This window comes from Dipodomys merriami, unplaced genomic scaffold (genome assembly GCF_024711535.1).
Source record: "Dipodomys merriami isolate MVZ:Mamm:240054 unplaced genomic scaffold, mDipMer1.0.p SCAF_1, whole genome shotgun sequence".
In the NCBI taxonomy this organism is placed as follows: Eukaryota; Metazoa; Chordata; class Mammalia; order Rodentia; family Heteromyidae; genus Dipodomys; species Dipodomys merriami.
The window spans coordinates 144,662,831-144,678,684 of record NW_027202270.1 but is presented as its reverse complement, the minus strand read 5'-3'; the positions used below and the strand labels follow the sequence as shown (position 1 = coordinate 144,678,684).

General features: G+C 37.1%; 1 protein-coding gene across 8 annotated transcripts in view; it reads right to left on the bottom strand.

Annotated features, from left to right (window-relative positions):
* Positions 1-407: 407 nt before the first annotated feature.
* The window catches only part of Ddhd1 (DDHD domain containing 1), a 69,769-nt gene continuing 54,322 nt past the window's right edge, over positions 408-15,854 (bottom strand). For 4 of the 8 annotated variants that reach the window (XM_070033100.1, XM_070033121.1, XM_070033107.1 and 1 more), the window contains 4 exons: positions 12,907-13,159; positions 11,699-11,890; positions 8,212-8,295; positions 408-3,141 (listed from right to left, as the gene is read on the bottom strand). In XM_070033100.1, the coding sequence (XP_069889201.1) occupies positions 2,960-3,141; positions 8,212-8,295; positions 11,699-11,890; positions 12,907-13,159 (711 nt within the window). In that variant the 3' untranslated portion in view covers positions 408-2,959. The remainder of the gene's footprint in view (positions 3,142-8,211; positions 8,296-11,698; positions 11,891-12,906; positions 13,160-15,854) is intronic. The other 4 variants (XM_070033114.1, XM_070033138.1, XM_070033129.1 and 1 more) reach the window with 1 other exon arrangement.

Genomic DNA, 15,854 nt, shown 5'->3' with positions numbered 1-15,854 from the left:
TTTCCTCTTATGTCCACTCTGGGATATGTATGGTGTGCTAAAATATCTTATAAATAGGAAGGAACACAGCAGAGAAAAAGACTGTTGAAAGTTGTGTGTGAGAGGTCTTTGATGCAAGTTAAAAAAAGGCAGATACTGACAGAAAGAAGAATGGAATTCCTAAGGCTTGTATCATACAAGAGTAGTGACTGAAAAATCCAGTGTCATTTTGTAATTATTCCCTAAAGACAGTTAATATTGGGTTATAAGGGAAATTAATCCTAAAAATAAAATTACAAATGAAAACCCTGGGCTAGTTTTAAAGGAAAAAATAAAGCAACACTCTTCTTATTCTAACTTTCTGTAACACCTGGGAACTTTGCTGGATTGAAGTTGAATGAAAGAATCAGAACTACTCAAGAGAATCATTGCAGGTACACAAAGTAGAGAATAAAATTTTAATAGTATCAAAAACAGAACTTCTTTTGGCCAATTTAGTAGTTGCTGAATAAAATTGCAAAATGTTACTCAGAAACTGACTTAGCTTCTAAATCGAGCCAGAATCACACTCTGAATATTACTTGAGTATATACAAGTACATCCCATGATCACATGCAGAGACACAAAACAAGAGCATTGTAAATCCAAAATCACCATCTCTGTTAATGAAATAATGAATTAGAAACAAACACACTGGTTCAGTAATTCAGAACATCTATTCTGAAAGGGGAGGGAAATTGAATGTTGCTCTTTCCAAGAATTCAATTTGTTTCCTCAATATGAAGAAAAGGAAGCACATATATTCTTTTTGGGCATGGGAACATACTTTTCTTTTTACTCAATGGTATGAAATGAAAACGCTTCATGGGATTCCATTCTTTTAAGGTAAAATGGTCTCTTCACATTCCAGTGGTTGAGGAGGAATCCTTCCAGTTCTTAGGCATTTGAGTGTCATACCACCTACAGCAACATATGTTCAAGTACCCTTAATGATACAGTCATACAACATGGGTTTAATTTTCCTGAGAACTAAATTAGACCTACAAAATAAACAGGTTATGAAAATGACCTGAGTTCCTAGGAATCTCTAAATTCAAGAGATTGCTTCAGCTTTGCTAAGATCTCATCAAAAGCCTTTTATAGCAAGGGTTTCTTAGTGAGTCATGTACTTGGTCATGGGGGACTTAAGAATTTTTTAAACACTAAAAAGTGCTCTTTATGTTGTGCAAATTCAATGGAAGGCCAAAACAGCCAACAGTACTGATGGTGTGGAGTAGAATCTAGAAGGCAAGCCAGTCTCTACTGCATTATTAAGAAAGGAGCAGGGGGGATGGGTGCCTGGCCAACGCTCCTCCCATCTGACAATGATTACTGGGAAGCTAAGAAATTCCGGGCAGCGCTGGGGGTATGGCTCAGGTGGTAGAGTGCTTGTGGAACAAGCACAAGGCTCTGAGTTCAATCCCCAGTACTGCCAGAAAAGAAATGATTTCTTCTTTGTGAGCTAAAGCTAAGTAAAGACAGCACCTTCAGTGGAACCTAGTGGACACCACTCAGAAGTGAGGGCTGCTGTGGCAGAGATGGCTACTTAACCCCGCTCCACGGAACTCTGTGTGTGAGAGCCCGAGAGCACACATGGAGGGTAACGTACTGGTTTCTTGATTGTTTCTTCACTTTCCGCTGTCTGCAGTCCACAAGTCACATGTGAATCACCAGTCACTAAACATCACATGGAGGTCTGGCTTCAATCCAAGCTTTGCTGATTATGCTACGTGATCTAACACAGGCACGAAACGTCTTGGTGCCTCGATGCAATAATGTGTTACAGGGCAATAACACTCATTTACTTACCTCTAGGAGCTAGTATACGGATTACTGAAGGGACCCCTTAAAGCACTTTGAGCTCCTCAGATGAAAGCACTGTGGAGACAATGACACCAAGGCAAGCCTGGCAGCACCCAGCCGCATCACTTGTGCTGGGCTCCCATGCTTTCTTCATCACATCAGGATAACATGTGAGTGGCACTCCAGTGCTTCATCTTAACTGTTTGGCACACAAATATGAATGTGTTTGAAATACTTGTCGTATTTCCTATTCCAAAGGTGTTTTCTAATTTTCTAGTAAAGTTGATGAAATGTACCCTCCGTGGAGTACTCTGTCAAGCTTAGAAAAAATTTAGCTTTCTCTGAGATACATATGACATAATAAAAAGTTCATCTTTATTTTAAAATAAGTGAACTAATGTGTGAAGCCACAAGTTTTTAATGGAAAAAAAATACTGACTCTGCCACAGTGTCATATATTCATCTGAAGAGTACAAAGATGGAGAAAAGGGGTCTTCATACTCTAGAAAATAAATGTGGTTCTTAAGTTTGTTCAAAGGAAACATTAAAAAATGTAATGTTTCAAATGGTGAAATAAAGCATTTAGTCAATAATAAATTATAAATACAGTAGTTCAATTATTGTTTTAGCATTAGACTTTTAAAACATTTAAAATCTGTTATAGTCTTTCAAAAGAATTGTGGAAACTTTCATGGAAATCTCAACAATGATACCACTTGCAATCTTTAGCTAGGATCCACTGGACCGTTGCCATTGTGGACCTACAGTGGTTTAGGTTTATGTATGAGACTTCAAAGCATCAGTACATCTTTATACTCTGCAGAAATTAGGTAGTGATGGTAACTACACACAGTTCATCCAAGCCTTCCTCACACCGGGTGTTGTGTCACTTCCTGTGGTTGATAATCACTGCACTTTCTGTGCAGTGACTGATACTCAAAATGATGGAAACTATAAGTAACTTGTTTTAGACTGAAATTTTGTTTTCTTTTTTAAAAAATAAAGTGCTTTTAAATTCAAACATTTCTTTCCCTAAACAAAACTGGAACATACTTAATCCTGGAATCTCCGTATCTTGACATACACATTTTAACAGAAAAAAAAAATCAGTTTTGGGCCATTAATGTCCTTCAAGAGTTCAGATTGGATCTAAATTGGGTTTTGCATCATTATCGTGCTCATGTTTATACATGAAGGTTAACAGAAAGAGGGCCACATCCAAAGATGACCAATAGGCAGTATGCGACGTGACAGCTGACCAATAGCGGCTCTCCACAAGGCCTTCTCTGAGCTCAAAATCAATCCTTTGATCCAATTCCACTGCAAAGAAGAGAGATTGAGTAAGGATTACATTAAGATACGATGGTACAGATGATGGAAACAAATTTCTAATCGCCCATGCCCTTTTAGAGAGAATTTTTATTCTTATCTCATGGGATACTCAAAAGAGGCTTAGTAGCTCAGGAGTCCACTTCTTTGTCTGCTAAGCCAACAGGCAATAATAAAGAAGGAAAATTAGTACAGTGGCATAGTTCTGGAGGGAAACCCTCCTGCCAAAAACCTTAAGCTTAAATACTAGCATTTCCACCTTTGTGCTTAATCTGTTAAGGAAAACACCACCCTTACAAATTATGGTCCAGGTTTGCAAAAGTAATGGAATGGAACAGATCACTCAAGACTTCCTAGTTAGGAGGCCCCTATATGCCAGCGGGTTCTGTGGTGGATCTGTTTTAAGGTCACCATCTTTTTGCAGTCCAAGAATATCTTCTTCATTAGGCTGAAAGTCCTTACATAACCGCCATACATACTTGCCTGAATCAATTCAGAGGGGTCTGACATGAGCTTGGGTTGTTCAAGTGCTCGTTAGACAGTTCTAAGAGATTTTTACTGGATTCATTTAATAGATTATTAGAAATAATACTTGCAAAATATGGTGGCCATGCCTATAATCTCAACATTCAGAAAGTAGCAGCAGAAGGACTGTAAATTTGAAGCCAGCCTGGGTATATAGTAGGATATTGCTTTAACGAAAGACATTTTGATCTTTAAGAACTGTCAGTGAGCCAGCTCTTCCCCCTCAAGTTCTGTCTCAATTGTTTGAGGACAGCACAGTTATAGGTCAAGTCCTTTATTCCAACAGTATTTTGTAGGGTCTACCTTATAAACAAGACAAAAATGCCCATAACACTACTAGATACTTGAAGTCTCTTCTCTGTTTGAAATGCGAAAGAAGTGCAAAATCCAGCAAAAATCAAGAAGGCTGGAGTGAAAAGTTGGGTTTTGCTTTTATGCTGGGAATTTGGCAGACACACATAGAAAATCCTATCACTCTAGGAAATAATACATGCGATTAGTTAATACAAATTTTTAAGCAGGTATTTTGTGGTAATACCACTTTGCAATGTGAAACTGCTTTTAGTTATTTTCTATTCAATTATGCTTCTTTGATGAAGAAGATTCAAGGATTTATCCATGGATTTTTAGGGGAGGTTTACATTAAAGTAATATAATGCCTATCTGGCTCTAATAACTTATAGACTACAAAGGCTGTTTACAAACATCTTCTGACTACATTAATTTTTTCCCATAGTTAAAACAAGTTAAAAAACAAGTCAGAAATAGCTGGAATCCATTGGACCTGTGAGGTAAGAACTTCTAATCTTTGATATTTTTTCTTCTATGAAGCTATGCACTGGATTTTAGGCACATTCAATAATTACAACAGACTGGCAGATGAGAAAAGGAGAAAAAACGAATTCTCAAGCACAAGGAAGAGAAACCAAGAAGTTGCTTATAGGAAGAAAAGAGGAAACAGAAAAGAGAGTAACCTATGTTAAGGTTGGTAAAGATTTTGAAGAACTTACTTCCCTAGTCTAAAACTATTCAGCTGAAACTTAATAGCCAGATTTTTCCTGTTATAACAAGTGTTATTTGACAGCACCACTTTGATCTTGTGTTCCAGAAATTTACTCATATTTAACATGCTACTGTCTTTAACACTGCCTTTCAGAGTGGACACTCAGACATTAAATTACTTTCCTATTACATGCCATTATCACTTTTACCACCCATTGGGACTTTAATTATATTAACAAGACTGGCTCTCCCTATCCTTTTCCATCTGTCTTTGGTGGAACACATTGGAAAGAAATGAGATAGCCAGCTTTTTCCTCATGAACCTGTTCTAGTCTTTCATCTCCCTTAAAAGATTTACTTCCTGCAGTCTGGCTGTCAGTGCTGTTACCGCACATTTATGCTGGTAATTGGAAGGACAGGTGGAAAACTAGGTGGCCTGGTACATCCTCTCCTTCCTCTCTTCTGTGTGCATCAAGAATCCTTAAGAGAATTATGGTCTAAGGAGCAGCACCATTCTCTGTGTGATGTGAAATACACTCTTGGCCAAGGTTCAGATGTAATTAAAGCCTTTCCATTATTACAATACCAAAAGTGAACATGGGCTGGCAATTTTCCCACTTTAAGGACAGATGATGATAAATATTTTTTTTTTGCCCTCTTTCAAATGCAGAAATGCTAAAAGTTCTTCATCTACAAAGACAATGTGGTTCTTAAAAGTTTAAGAAAATTATGGGGGGGAGGGGGGAGGCTGGGAAGGGATGTGAAGGGTAAACAAAGGAGGAGGCTGCAATGCTTGGTAAGAAATGTACGCATTATCCTGCCCATGTAATTGTAACTCTTCTGTACAGTATGTTCACAAATAAAATAAAATTAAATTAAAAAAAAGTTTAAGAAAATTAAAGCTAAGAAAAGCTGTGGTTTAGTCACAGACATCTGCTCTTTGCTTATACTAACATATATAATTTTCTTTCTGAGGAGTCATATATATGGCATATTTCCTTCCCTATTCCCCAAATCATTGTGTTGGTAATCTCTATACATGAAGGTGAGCCATCTAGTTAGTAATGCACTTTCACTAGAGAATTCTGGGTATGAGGTCTGTCAACATGAATATGAAACTGAAAATAACATACATGAATATAAAATAAGCGTCTTGGTAAGTATAATGTATACTAACTAAACATGTTTTTGTTTTTCTTTTTTTTTTTTTTTTGCCAGTCATGGACCTGAACTCTGGGCCTGGGCACTGTCCCTCAGCTCTTCAGCTCAAGGTGAGCACTCTGCCGCTTGAGCCACAGCGCCACTTCTGGCCTTTTCTGTTTATGTGGTGCTGAGAAATTGAATCCAGGGCCTCATGCATGTAAGGCAAGCACTCTACCACTGAGCCACCTTCCCAGCCCCCTGAACATGTTTCTTATATTTAATAGAAGCCTTTCAACCTTCCTGGACAAAAAAATTTCAAAAATGTAGTGACTCTTATAAAACACCTTATTTGTAATTCTGGTCATATTTGTAGGACATTGGCTTTAGAAATATATGTACTCGCAAAGGATAATGTATGCTTCTAGATGATTTGTGATTCATTCAGAAGAAAGATGATTCAGTATCACTTAGTTCTGTCTTGCTTCAGAGCAGCTACACTTCTGATATGGCTTGGTATTGGAAAAGGAATATTCACAACTTGTGAATTATCATTGTTCCAAAAATATTTAACAACATTCTCTAACTATTCTTGACTTAAAATAGTAACAAAAGTTCCAAAATACATTTTATAATCAGGTGTCATTTCTGTCAATTTTATCCTAGAAGATACCCATGTTTCAAATAGCTGATGACTGATGAGCGCTGTATCATAAAAAACTTCAGAAAATGGCCACTTTTGTTAAGACCCTCTACAATCTGGTCTAACATTTCCAATAATATTCAGAACTCTTCCCTTCCACTTCTCTGAGGTTCTTTTCAAGTAAACTTAAGAGTTTTTCATATCACACAGGCATTACCCCCCTGTGGTCCTTCTCCCTGCAGTATCTTTTCATCTTTAGAAGTCTACATCTCAATTATTTTATGATGTGAAAGCAATTTTTCAGGTGAAAGCAATTTCTCATTCCTCAGAACTGACAAGTCTTTTCACCTGGAACTCTGTTATGTGGCTCATACTACCATACAATGATATAATTATCTTCCTTCTCTACTAGAACATATGCTCCCTACAAAACATTTAGTTTCTTAGCAACTTTATGGGCAGTACTGAAATCTGTGTCTTCTCGGTATCTTTTCTAGTGACTACCATGGTATATCTTGACACATGAAAAACATTTAATAGAGTAATTGGATAAGTCAAACAAGGAAAGAGCAAACGAGAGCCATATCAATTTTGCCAACTGAACCTTCTGAGTGTAGATATGCTCTGTGGTCTAACTGCTAGGGTGTAAGGATGACTTGGAAATGTAAGGCTGGTTTACTGCAGGAGAAATATATGAGAAGATTAAGTTCCCTTCTCACTAAAAATGAGTTCAGGGTTAGCCTGGGCTAACCTTACATAACCTTACATAAAAGAACAAAAACCCCAAACTAATACCACGTCAAAACAACAACAAATATTATCAAATAAACTTTATAAATTAAATATAGTTAAAATATCCACAAAAAGCCCTGAAAAACTTTTTCTCACTAAAGATAAATTCCACTATTAAAAATAGGAGAGAGAAGCTGTGAAAAAAAGTTATTTATGGCCGGGTGCCGGTGGCTCACACCTGTAATCCTAGCTACTGAGGAGGCTGAGATATGAGGATCACGGTTCAAAGCCAGCCCAGGTAGTAATGTCTATGAGACTCTTATCTCCAATAAACTACCAGAAAAGCAGAAGTGGCACTGTGGCTCAAGCAGTAGAGCACTCGCCTTGAGCTGAAGAGCACAGGGACAGTGCCCAAGCCCAGAGCTCAAGCCCCACGACTGGAAAAAAAAAAAAAAAAGTTATTTATAAAAACAAATTTAAACTGTTAAGATTAATCCTTAAGAAATTGGGGATTTAGATGAGTAGAATCCAAGACCCTGCATGCCATTCTCAACACTAATTAAAAAAGAATTAGTCCTTTAGTCATACATTTAAAGAAGGCTAAAACTAGAAACATGGAAAATACCTTTCGTATTCAATAATACTATTTCTTAAAGTAGATTTATCCCCATAAAGTACATTAAATATTTGTATTGGAACCAGTTATCAGCTATAAAAAACCTGTAACCCTAAGTGTTAATATTTGAAATGACTTGAAATGAGGTTTTTTTTATATTGTTAAGTATATTACATTTAAAGAATAATGAACCTCTTTTTGAAGCCTTTAGGAAAATAAACTGGCCTAATGCCTTTCTTGACTCTCTAAGGTTCACTCTTAGTAGAAAAATACATGAGGATCATATATTTTAGCACATTAAATGGCTATTTTATATAAAAACTGATCCAATTTTTTTTAAATGAGCAGAATTCTTAGATTTTTTTTATAGTATACTGAGTGCTATTCCTAACATATACCATACCGAGGCTATTATCTTTATTCTGCATTACATTTTCCGGAAAAAGAAGTTGTGGGAGATAATAGAACGATTCTTGAAGTCTGAAATCTGTGAAAACAAACAAACAAACAAGATGCTGTAAAGATGAGGCTGATGGTTAAAAATGGCCTTCAATGCTGCAGTGGCCAAATTTTAGAATAATATATTTCTAATTAAGCTGGCTAAGTCTAGAATACATAAAGAAGTACAGTCCTGCTGGAGGCATGGTTAGAATCCTTGCCTAGTAACCACTAAACTCTGGGTTCAAGCTCCAGTATTGTAAAAATGTATACTCACTGGTTTTTTTTTTTTGTAACAAGCTCTTTCATGGAAAATGTAAGCATAATTAAACTTAGAAGTATATATGTTATAATCTGTTAATACCTAGATATTTCCTAAATTTGCCAATTTAATCTTAACCCACTAATATGTTATAGACAAGGGCATAGGGAATGAAACCTTAAACTCTCTGAAACTTTTCAAGAGAAATGAAGACTAGTTACATAAGGCATACCAACTTGATGAAAATAAAGAGTTCAACACTCTTCAAAGAGTCAAAGGCTGACTGATCATGAAGGCACAGCCAGGTCCTTCTTAGCCTCAGACAGTGAGAGAATCGAGACAGTGGCTCCAGAGTAGGGGATATCCAGAACCGAGGGAATCAAAGCTGAGTTGACGAAAGAAAGGAAGGAAGGAAGCCAGCCACCTAGTCACAATGACCAAATTTCATAAGATGATTTAAGGCAGAACAGCGTTATGATTTTTAAGATATTGTCAAGATAGAAGTTATGATATAAAGAATTGATCTAAGAATTACAAAGAAGAATATATTATTGAAGCAGTAAAATAATTAGTATAGCAAATCTTGAGGATTTCATTTAAATTGCAAAAATTTACTAAAGCAGGAATACAATTTTAATAGTTATAGCTCAATCTGGACACACACACACACACACACACATATAAAACAAAGACATGATCAGCTCAGATTTAGTTGAGACTATGGTTGACAAATTTATCATTAGGACTAGCAAATAATTTACATGCAAGAATGAGAGAGGATATGGCAAGGGGTATAGTTCAATGGCCCAGTACTTGCCTAGTACATATGTTTTGTGAAGATTAGATCTTCCACTACTACTGTTCTAGGAAAAATAGCTTTTCATATTATCATTTTGGAATTAACATAATAGCAAGCAAAACAAGTTTTCTTCCGTCAAACCAAGAGATTCTATATGTGTTTTCATTACTCTTTTTCTGGAGCTCAACTCCTTATTCTGCTCTTCTTGCTCTTTCAATTTTTTGCTTATCAGTATCACTGCTGTATATTAACAGTATTACAAGAAACTATCATTTTTAAACTGCTACCCTAGAAAATTCTTTCAAGTTACTTTTCCTCAGAAGTTAAGGCTTTGACATCTACATGTCTTTGCAGAATTTTACATATTCACAATCATACTTTTAATATGAAATAAAATGAGAGCTTAAGTCAGTAATAGTATGGAACTCACAGAAAAACAGATTTATACAAATATCAAAACCTAAAAAGATGCTTGGTTTGGTGGCTTATGTTTAATACTAGCTACTCAGAAGGCTGAGAACTCAGGATGATATGGTTTGAAGTCAGCCTAGGCAGGGAAGTCCGTGAGACTTTTATTTCCAATTATCCACCAAAACTTGAGCTGTGGCTCAATTGATATCTTTGAGCAACAAAGCTTAGGGGCAACATCTAGACTCTTGAGTTCAAGCCCTAAGACCAACACATATATACATACTGAAGTCTAAAAAGAATTTTCCACATAGTGTTTAGATACTAAGATCAAACTGTTACTGGCAATCTAGGAATGCCAAACCCTTCCTTATGGAAGAACTAGCCAGCCTCTGGGGCTGTAACACCTAAACTTACTTCCTTTATAGTAAACTTTTTTTTTTTTTGGTGGGTCTTGGGCTTGAACTCTGGGCTTGGGCGCTGTCCCTGGGCTCTTCAGCTCAAGGCGAGTGCTCTATTGCTTGAGCTACAGTGCCACTCCCAGTTTTCTAGTGGTTTATTTGAGATTAAGAGTCTCACAGACTTTCCTGCCAGGGCTGGCTTTGAACCAAGATCCTTATATCTCAGCCTCCTGAGTAGCTAGGATTACAGGTGTGAGCCACCGGCTCCCAGCTATAATACATTTTATGGATGGTTGGATTTCAAAATTTAGAGTAGCACACACAGTATGGAGACAATGCCATAAAAAATTAAAATCTATTTAAACATTTTTAGTGATAGTTTCCTTCTCGCTATAGTTACAGAGAGGGAATAGCTAGTTTTGCAATGTTTCTTCTCATCTGTCAATAGAAAAGCTAAGATTTTACACATTAGTTTTATCTTATTAGACACTTTAAAATAACGCCTACACTTAGAACACATACTAAAGGTACTAGTGTTTCACAGCTATCCAAGATTTTAAATTTTGTAAGTTCATTGGGGAAAAATTAAAGTTCCATTCTAATGCTAAGTTTAGCTTAATTATCCAATCACTTCCTCATCTCTTGAACACCTACTTCACACTAGATAGCTGAGATAGGATGAGAAACCAAGTAGTAGACCTAGAATTGCTAAGCTTTGAAAGTTTTATAGGCTGGGTGAAGGGAGCTGTGGGAAAAGTCTCAGGACTACAATTAGCATAGATATGAATTATATGAGAAGACCAGGGGGCAGTTACCCCAAATAGATTTTACTTACTGTTGGCATTTTAAACCTTTTATATCATAACACCTTGATTTAATTATTCATTCACAAATGCAAAATGGAAACAGCATTTACCTGCAAAGTTTTTTTTTTTTTTTTTTTGTGGGTCGTGGGGCTTGAACTCAGGGTTTGGGGCTGTCTCTGTGCTCTTTCCCCCTCCCGCCCCCCCTCAAAGTGCTCTATCACTTTGAGCCATAGCACCACTTCTGGTTTTCTGGTGGTTAACTGGAGATAAGAGTCTCATGAACTTCCCTGCCCCAGCTGGCTATGAACAGTGATCCTCAGATTTCAGCCTCCTGAATAGCTAGGATTATAGGTATGACCCACCAGCACCCAGCTCTGGGAAGGATTCTTAAAAAGTAGTAGTTTTTTCCCTCTCTTCATCTTTAAAAGCTAATGTTACAGGGGACCAGTGGTTTATACTGGTAATTTGAGCTACTCAGGAGGCTGAGATCTGAGGATTGTGGTTCCAAGCCAGCCAAGGTAGCAATGTCTATAAAACTCATCTCCAATTAACCAGCAAAAAGCTGGAAGTGGCTCAAGTGGTGGAACACCAGTCTTGAGTGAAAAAGCCAAGGGACAGTACCCAGGCTCCAAGTTCAAGTTCCAGTATGGGGGTGGTGGTAGGGCACAATAACATATACTTCAGATCTGAGACTTGACTGCAAGTATTGATATCTTACATTATTTTGCCTTTAAGTTTTTTTTTTTTTTTTTTTTTAAAAGAACGTATGAACTAACATGCAGAATCAAGAAAGCCAGAACTGCTATGTGGAAGGGTCTGGGTTGCCACAGTGGTAGTAGGAGGTGAAGAAATTGGCTTCTTCTCGTCTTCCATTGACTCTTTTGATGGGTCAGATGGCTGTGATGTGGATGAACGTCCAAATCTTGAGAACAACATTCCTCCAAGTCCCTTTCCGATGCTAGCAGCCCCTGCATTTCACAAAACAGGGTAGTCACTCTGCTGAATCATACCACACTCCAAGCTGAAGAGCACACCCATAATTACAGCCAACTGGCAGAGGAGCCAGGCCCTAGTCATGTTTTTCCAGGGTGGAGACATAAGAAAATTATAATTTATACTGTAGGTTTCTAAATAAAAAGTATTGAAAAGAGGGAAAGTTGTATAAACTAAGAATACAACTTATAAGAATATACAATCAAGGAGTGACATTGATCAAGAGGCACTGTATTCATAACGTGGTTTGTTGAATGGCAATCCCTTTGTACAACTACTTAAAAATACAAAGGAATAGATATTATTCTATTTAAGTGATCATTGTTATTGAGTTGAAATATTTAGCAAGATTAAGACCTCTGATAAAAGAACCATGTTACTTACATGGGTAAATAGCCATTATTGTTACATATAATTACTATTAAAGTTGAGTGGACAGGTTGAAAAAAAAAATCGAAACCACCTCCGAATGTGGAGTGAAATAGTGCCATCTTGAGGCATTTTATGTAAAGGCAACTTGTAACCAAAAGGCAAGGACAAATTCAAACGACACATTTTTCCAGTGACATGCCAAACTTTCTGCTAGTGTCCTAGGAAGCACAATGTCTGAGAGACTTTTAGAATAGATCAAAGAACTGTGTGTGTGGGTACCTTTAGAATACAGGCCTGGCTCTCTCTCATAGGTGAGGAGGTAAAGCATTATAAACAACAGAACTTGCCTAAGGTCTCCCAGTAAGGGGAAGGGCCAAGATTAAAATAAGGGACTTGATGCTCAGAACAATGCCTTGCCTGTTCTTCCTGCTTTTTCACATCTGAAACTGGAAGACCTCATCAGATAACCTTTAAAAGTTCTTGGCCCTTGACTATGAACAAGCAGAGAGTAATTAATCCTCGGAGACTAACTGTTGGAAGTTTGGTAATGGAGTATCTCCAACTCTGCCACATGGAGTATGTACATATAGTCAGGTAAGGAACAGTGAAGAGAAATTACCTAATATGCTTGCTTTGCCTATGTTAGTTATGGATTCTCCATAGTGTCGGCGTGGTAAAACTGGTGAGGTCACAGGGCTTGGTATGGTTGAGATGCCTTCATTCTCTGAAACTGAGGTAGATTCTTTTGCTGGGTTGAGAAAGCTTGGCTTCATGTGCTCATAAGGTAGGGGATTTGAAGTATTGTACCAGTGGATCTGGACAGGTGAAATGTTGCTGTAGTGTTTCAATATTAATGGTTCTAATCTATAAGCCTTGATTTAAAAAGAATTCAAAGAAACACAACATTAATGCACAATGCTTGGATTTTGGTAAACTGTTCATTGTTTATTCTACTGTATGCTAAGCAGAACTCAGAGAGGGAATTTAAAAATGGACATTCCAAACACGTACTACTAGTTGTTCACAGCTAATAATTTGTAGTTGGTCTAATTCCATATCCTTGATAATGAGATCATGAAAAAAATTGGAGTTAGTCTTGGCTAATAGTTTCCATTGATTTGTTTTTCAGGGGAAGATAATTTTTATTATGTTCTTCTATCATCTAACAATTAGATTTATGTCAACCTCATAAAGCTGACATAGTAAATGGTGGTCTGGAACACAACAATTTTTAATATATTAATTTCTTATTGAATCTAGTTTACAGATAGATCAATATAGTGACAGCATTAATCAGCTGTGAACAAAAGCCCTCTTGGCTACTGTGAACAGGGATGACACAGAAGCAAAGGCAATGTTTTGATTCTGTTCTCTATCACTTATCAACTGTTTGGTGCTTATTAGCATTCTGGCTCTTGTGGGATTTCAGGAAAAACAGATGGTTGGTAAAAACTGCCTTGCACAGTTCTGACAAACTATTTAAAAAGCATTAGAAAAAACTGCAGGGGCTGAGAATATATCTCAGTGGTTGGGTGCTACTGTGTGCAGAGCCCTGGGTTCAACCCTCAGCACCAAACAAACCCAAGAAGGCACAGAATTCACCTCTGAACTCAAGTTCACTCTCAAGTTAGGAGAAAGGATTTATAAAATGCCAAGACTGTGTAGTTGCATTTTTATATAACAGCCTATCAGAATTCTATTTGAAATTTATTTCCAGGTCTTTGATTCCAGTTGAATCATCTCCTTTCCCTTCTATTCCCTCCTTCCATCTTTCTTGTCTTGTGATATGGTGCTAAGGCCACACTTGAGCCAACCCCCTAGTCTTCTTTGCTTTATCTTTCAGGTAGGTTCTCATGCTTTTCCCTTGGTCCAGCCTTGGACTGCAAACCTACATCTTCCTCCCATGTAGCTGGTATCATTTATTGAGAGGCATGTCCTGTTAACTTTTTTGCTCAGGTTGTCAACCTTTCCACCTCTGCTGCCTGTGTAGCTGGGATCACACAAACCTGCAAAACCAGAACCAGCCAGTTTTCTTCCTCAATTTGGAAGTTGTGAGTCTTTAAAATTTGAGTAGTTATTCAATGTTATATTAGCTAAAGATGTTTGTAAAAACAGGGGCTGAGTGTATACCTCAGTGGTTGAAGGCTAGCTAAAGATCTTTCAAAAGACTTTATATAATTATAATAAAAGCTACTTTTCAGAAAATTTACACTATTTGAAAGTTTCTTTTTTCACTGTTTGTTTGTTAGATTAGCTTTGCTCCCATATTTATCTACCTACTGACCTATGTACCTATCTACCTATCTTTGTCATACTAGGGAACTGAACTCAGGGTTCAGGGTAAGCATGTACTTTAATCACTGAGATAGAACCTTTTCTCCAAGCATTTTTCTTGTCTTAAAAAAAAAACTTACTTGCCAGGCACCGGTGGTTCATGCCTATAATGCTAGCTACTAAGGAGGCTGAGATCTGAGGATCATGGTTCAAAGCCAGCCTGGGTAGGAAAGTCTGTGAGACTCTTACCTCCAAATAACCACCAGAAAACCAGAAGTAGCGCTGTGGCTCAAGTGGTAGAGCACTAGCCTTGAGCTGAAGAGCTCAGAGACCTCACACAGGCCCAGACCAAAAAAAAAAAAAAAAAGAATCTAACAAACAGTAAAAAAGAAACTTTTAAATAGTATAAAATTTCTGAAAAGTAGCTTTTATTATAATTATGTGAAGTCTTTTGAAAGGTCTTTAGCTAGCATTCAACCACTGAGGTATGTCCTCAGCCCCTGTTTTTACAAACATCTTTAGCTAGTATAACATTGAATAACTACTCAAATTTTAAAGACTCACAACTTCCAAATTGAGGAAGAAAACTGGCTGGTTCTGGTTTTGCAGGCTTGTGTGATCCCAGCTACACAGGAGCAGAGGTGGAAAGGTTGACAACCTGAGCAAAAAAGTTAACAGGACCTGCCTCTCAATAAATGATACCAGCTACATGGGAGGAAGATGTAGGTTTTTGTAGTCCAAGGCTGGACCAAGGGAAAAGCATGAGAACCTGCCTGAAAGATAAAGCAAAGAAGACTAGGGGGTTGGCTCAAGTGTGGCCCTGAGTTCAAACCTTAGCACCATACCACAAAAAAAGAAAGATGGAAGGAGGGAATAGAAAGGAAAGGAGATGATTCAACTGGAATCAAAGAACTGGAAATAAATTTCAAATAGAATTTGCCTGTTTATAGCTGGATGCAAGATTCCTGAAGTGCTTACATTTAAAAACATTATTTACAACACAAATATAAAAATTCAGTATTCAACACTCGTACTGGGTTAAAATAGTTTTACCTTTTCATGATTAATATGTGGTATCTGAATATATTCATTTTTAAAAGGATTCATCAAACACATTTCAATACAGTGGTATGTTTTAGAAAACAAAGTATTTCAAGCAGAATTTTAAGACTTACAGTTCCTAACATTACTGGTATTAAAGATGGCAAAAGTCTGGGAATTGAGGAGACTCCTGATTTTTTTTGATTAGTCCTGGGATAATAATTCTATATTATGTTCTAATGTTACATATGC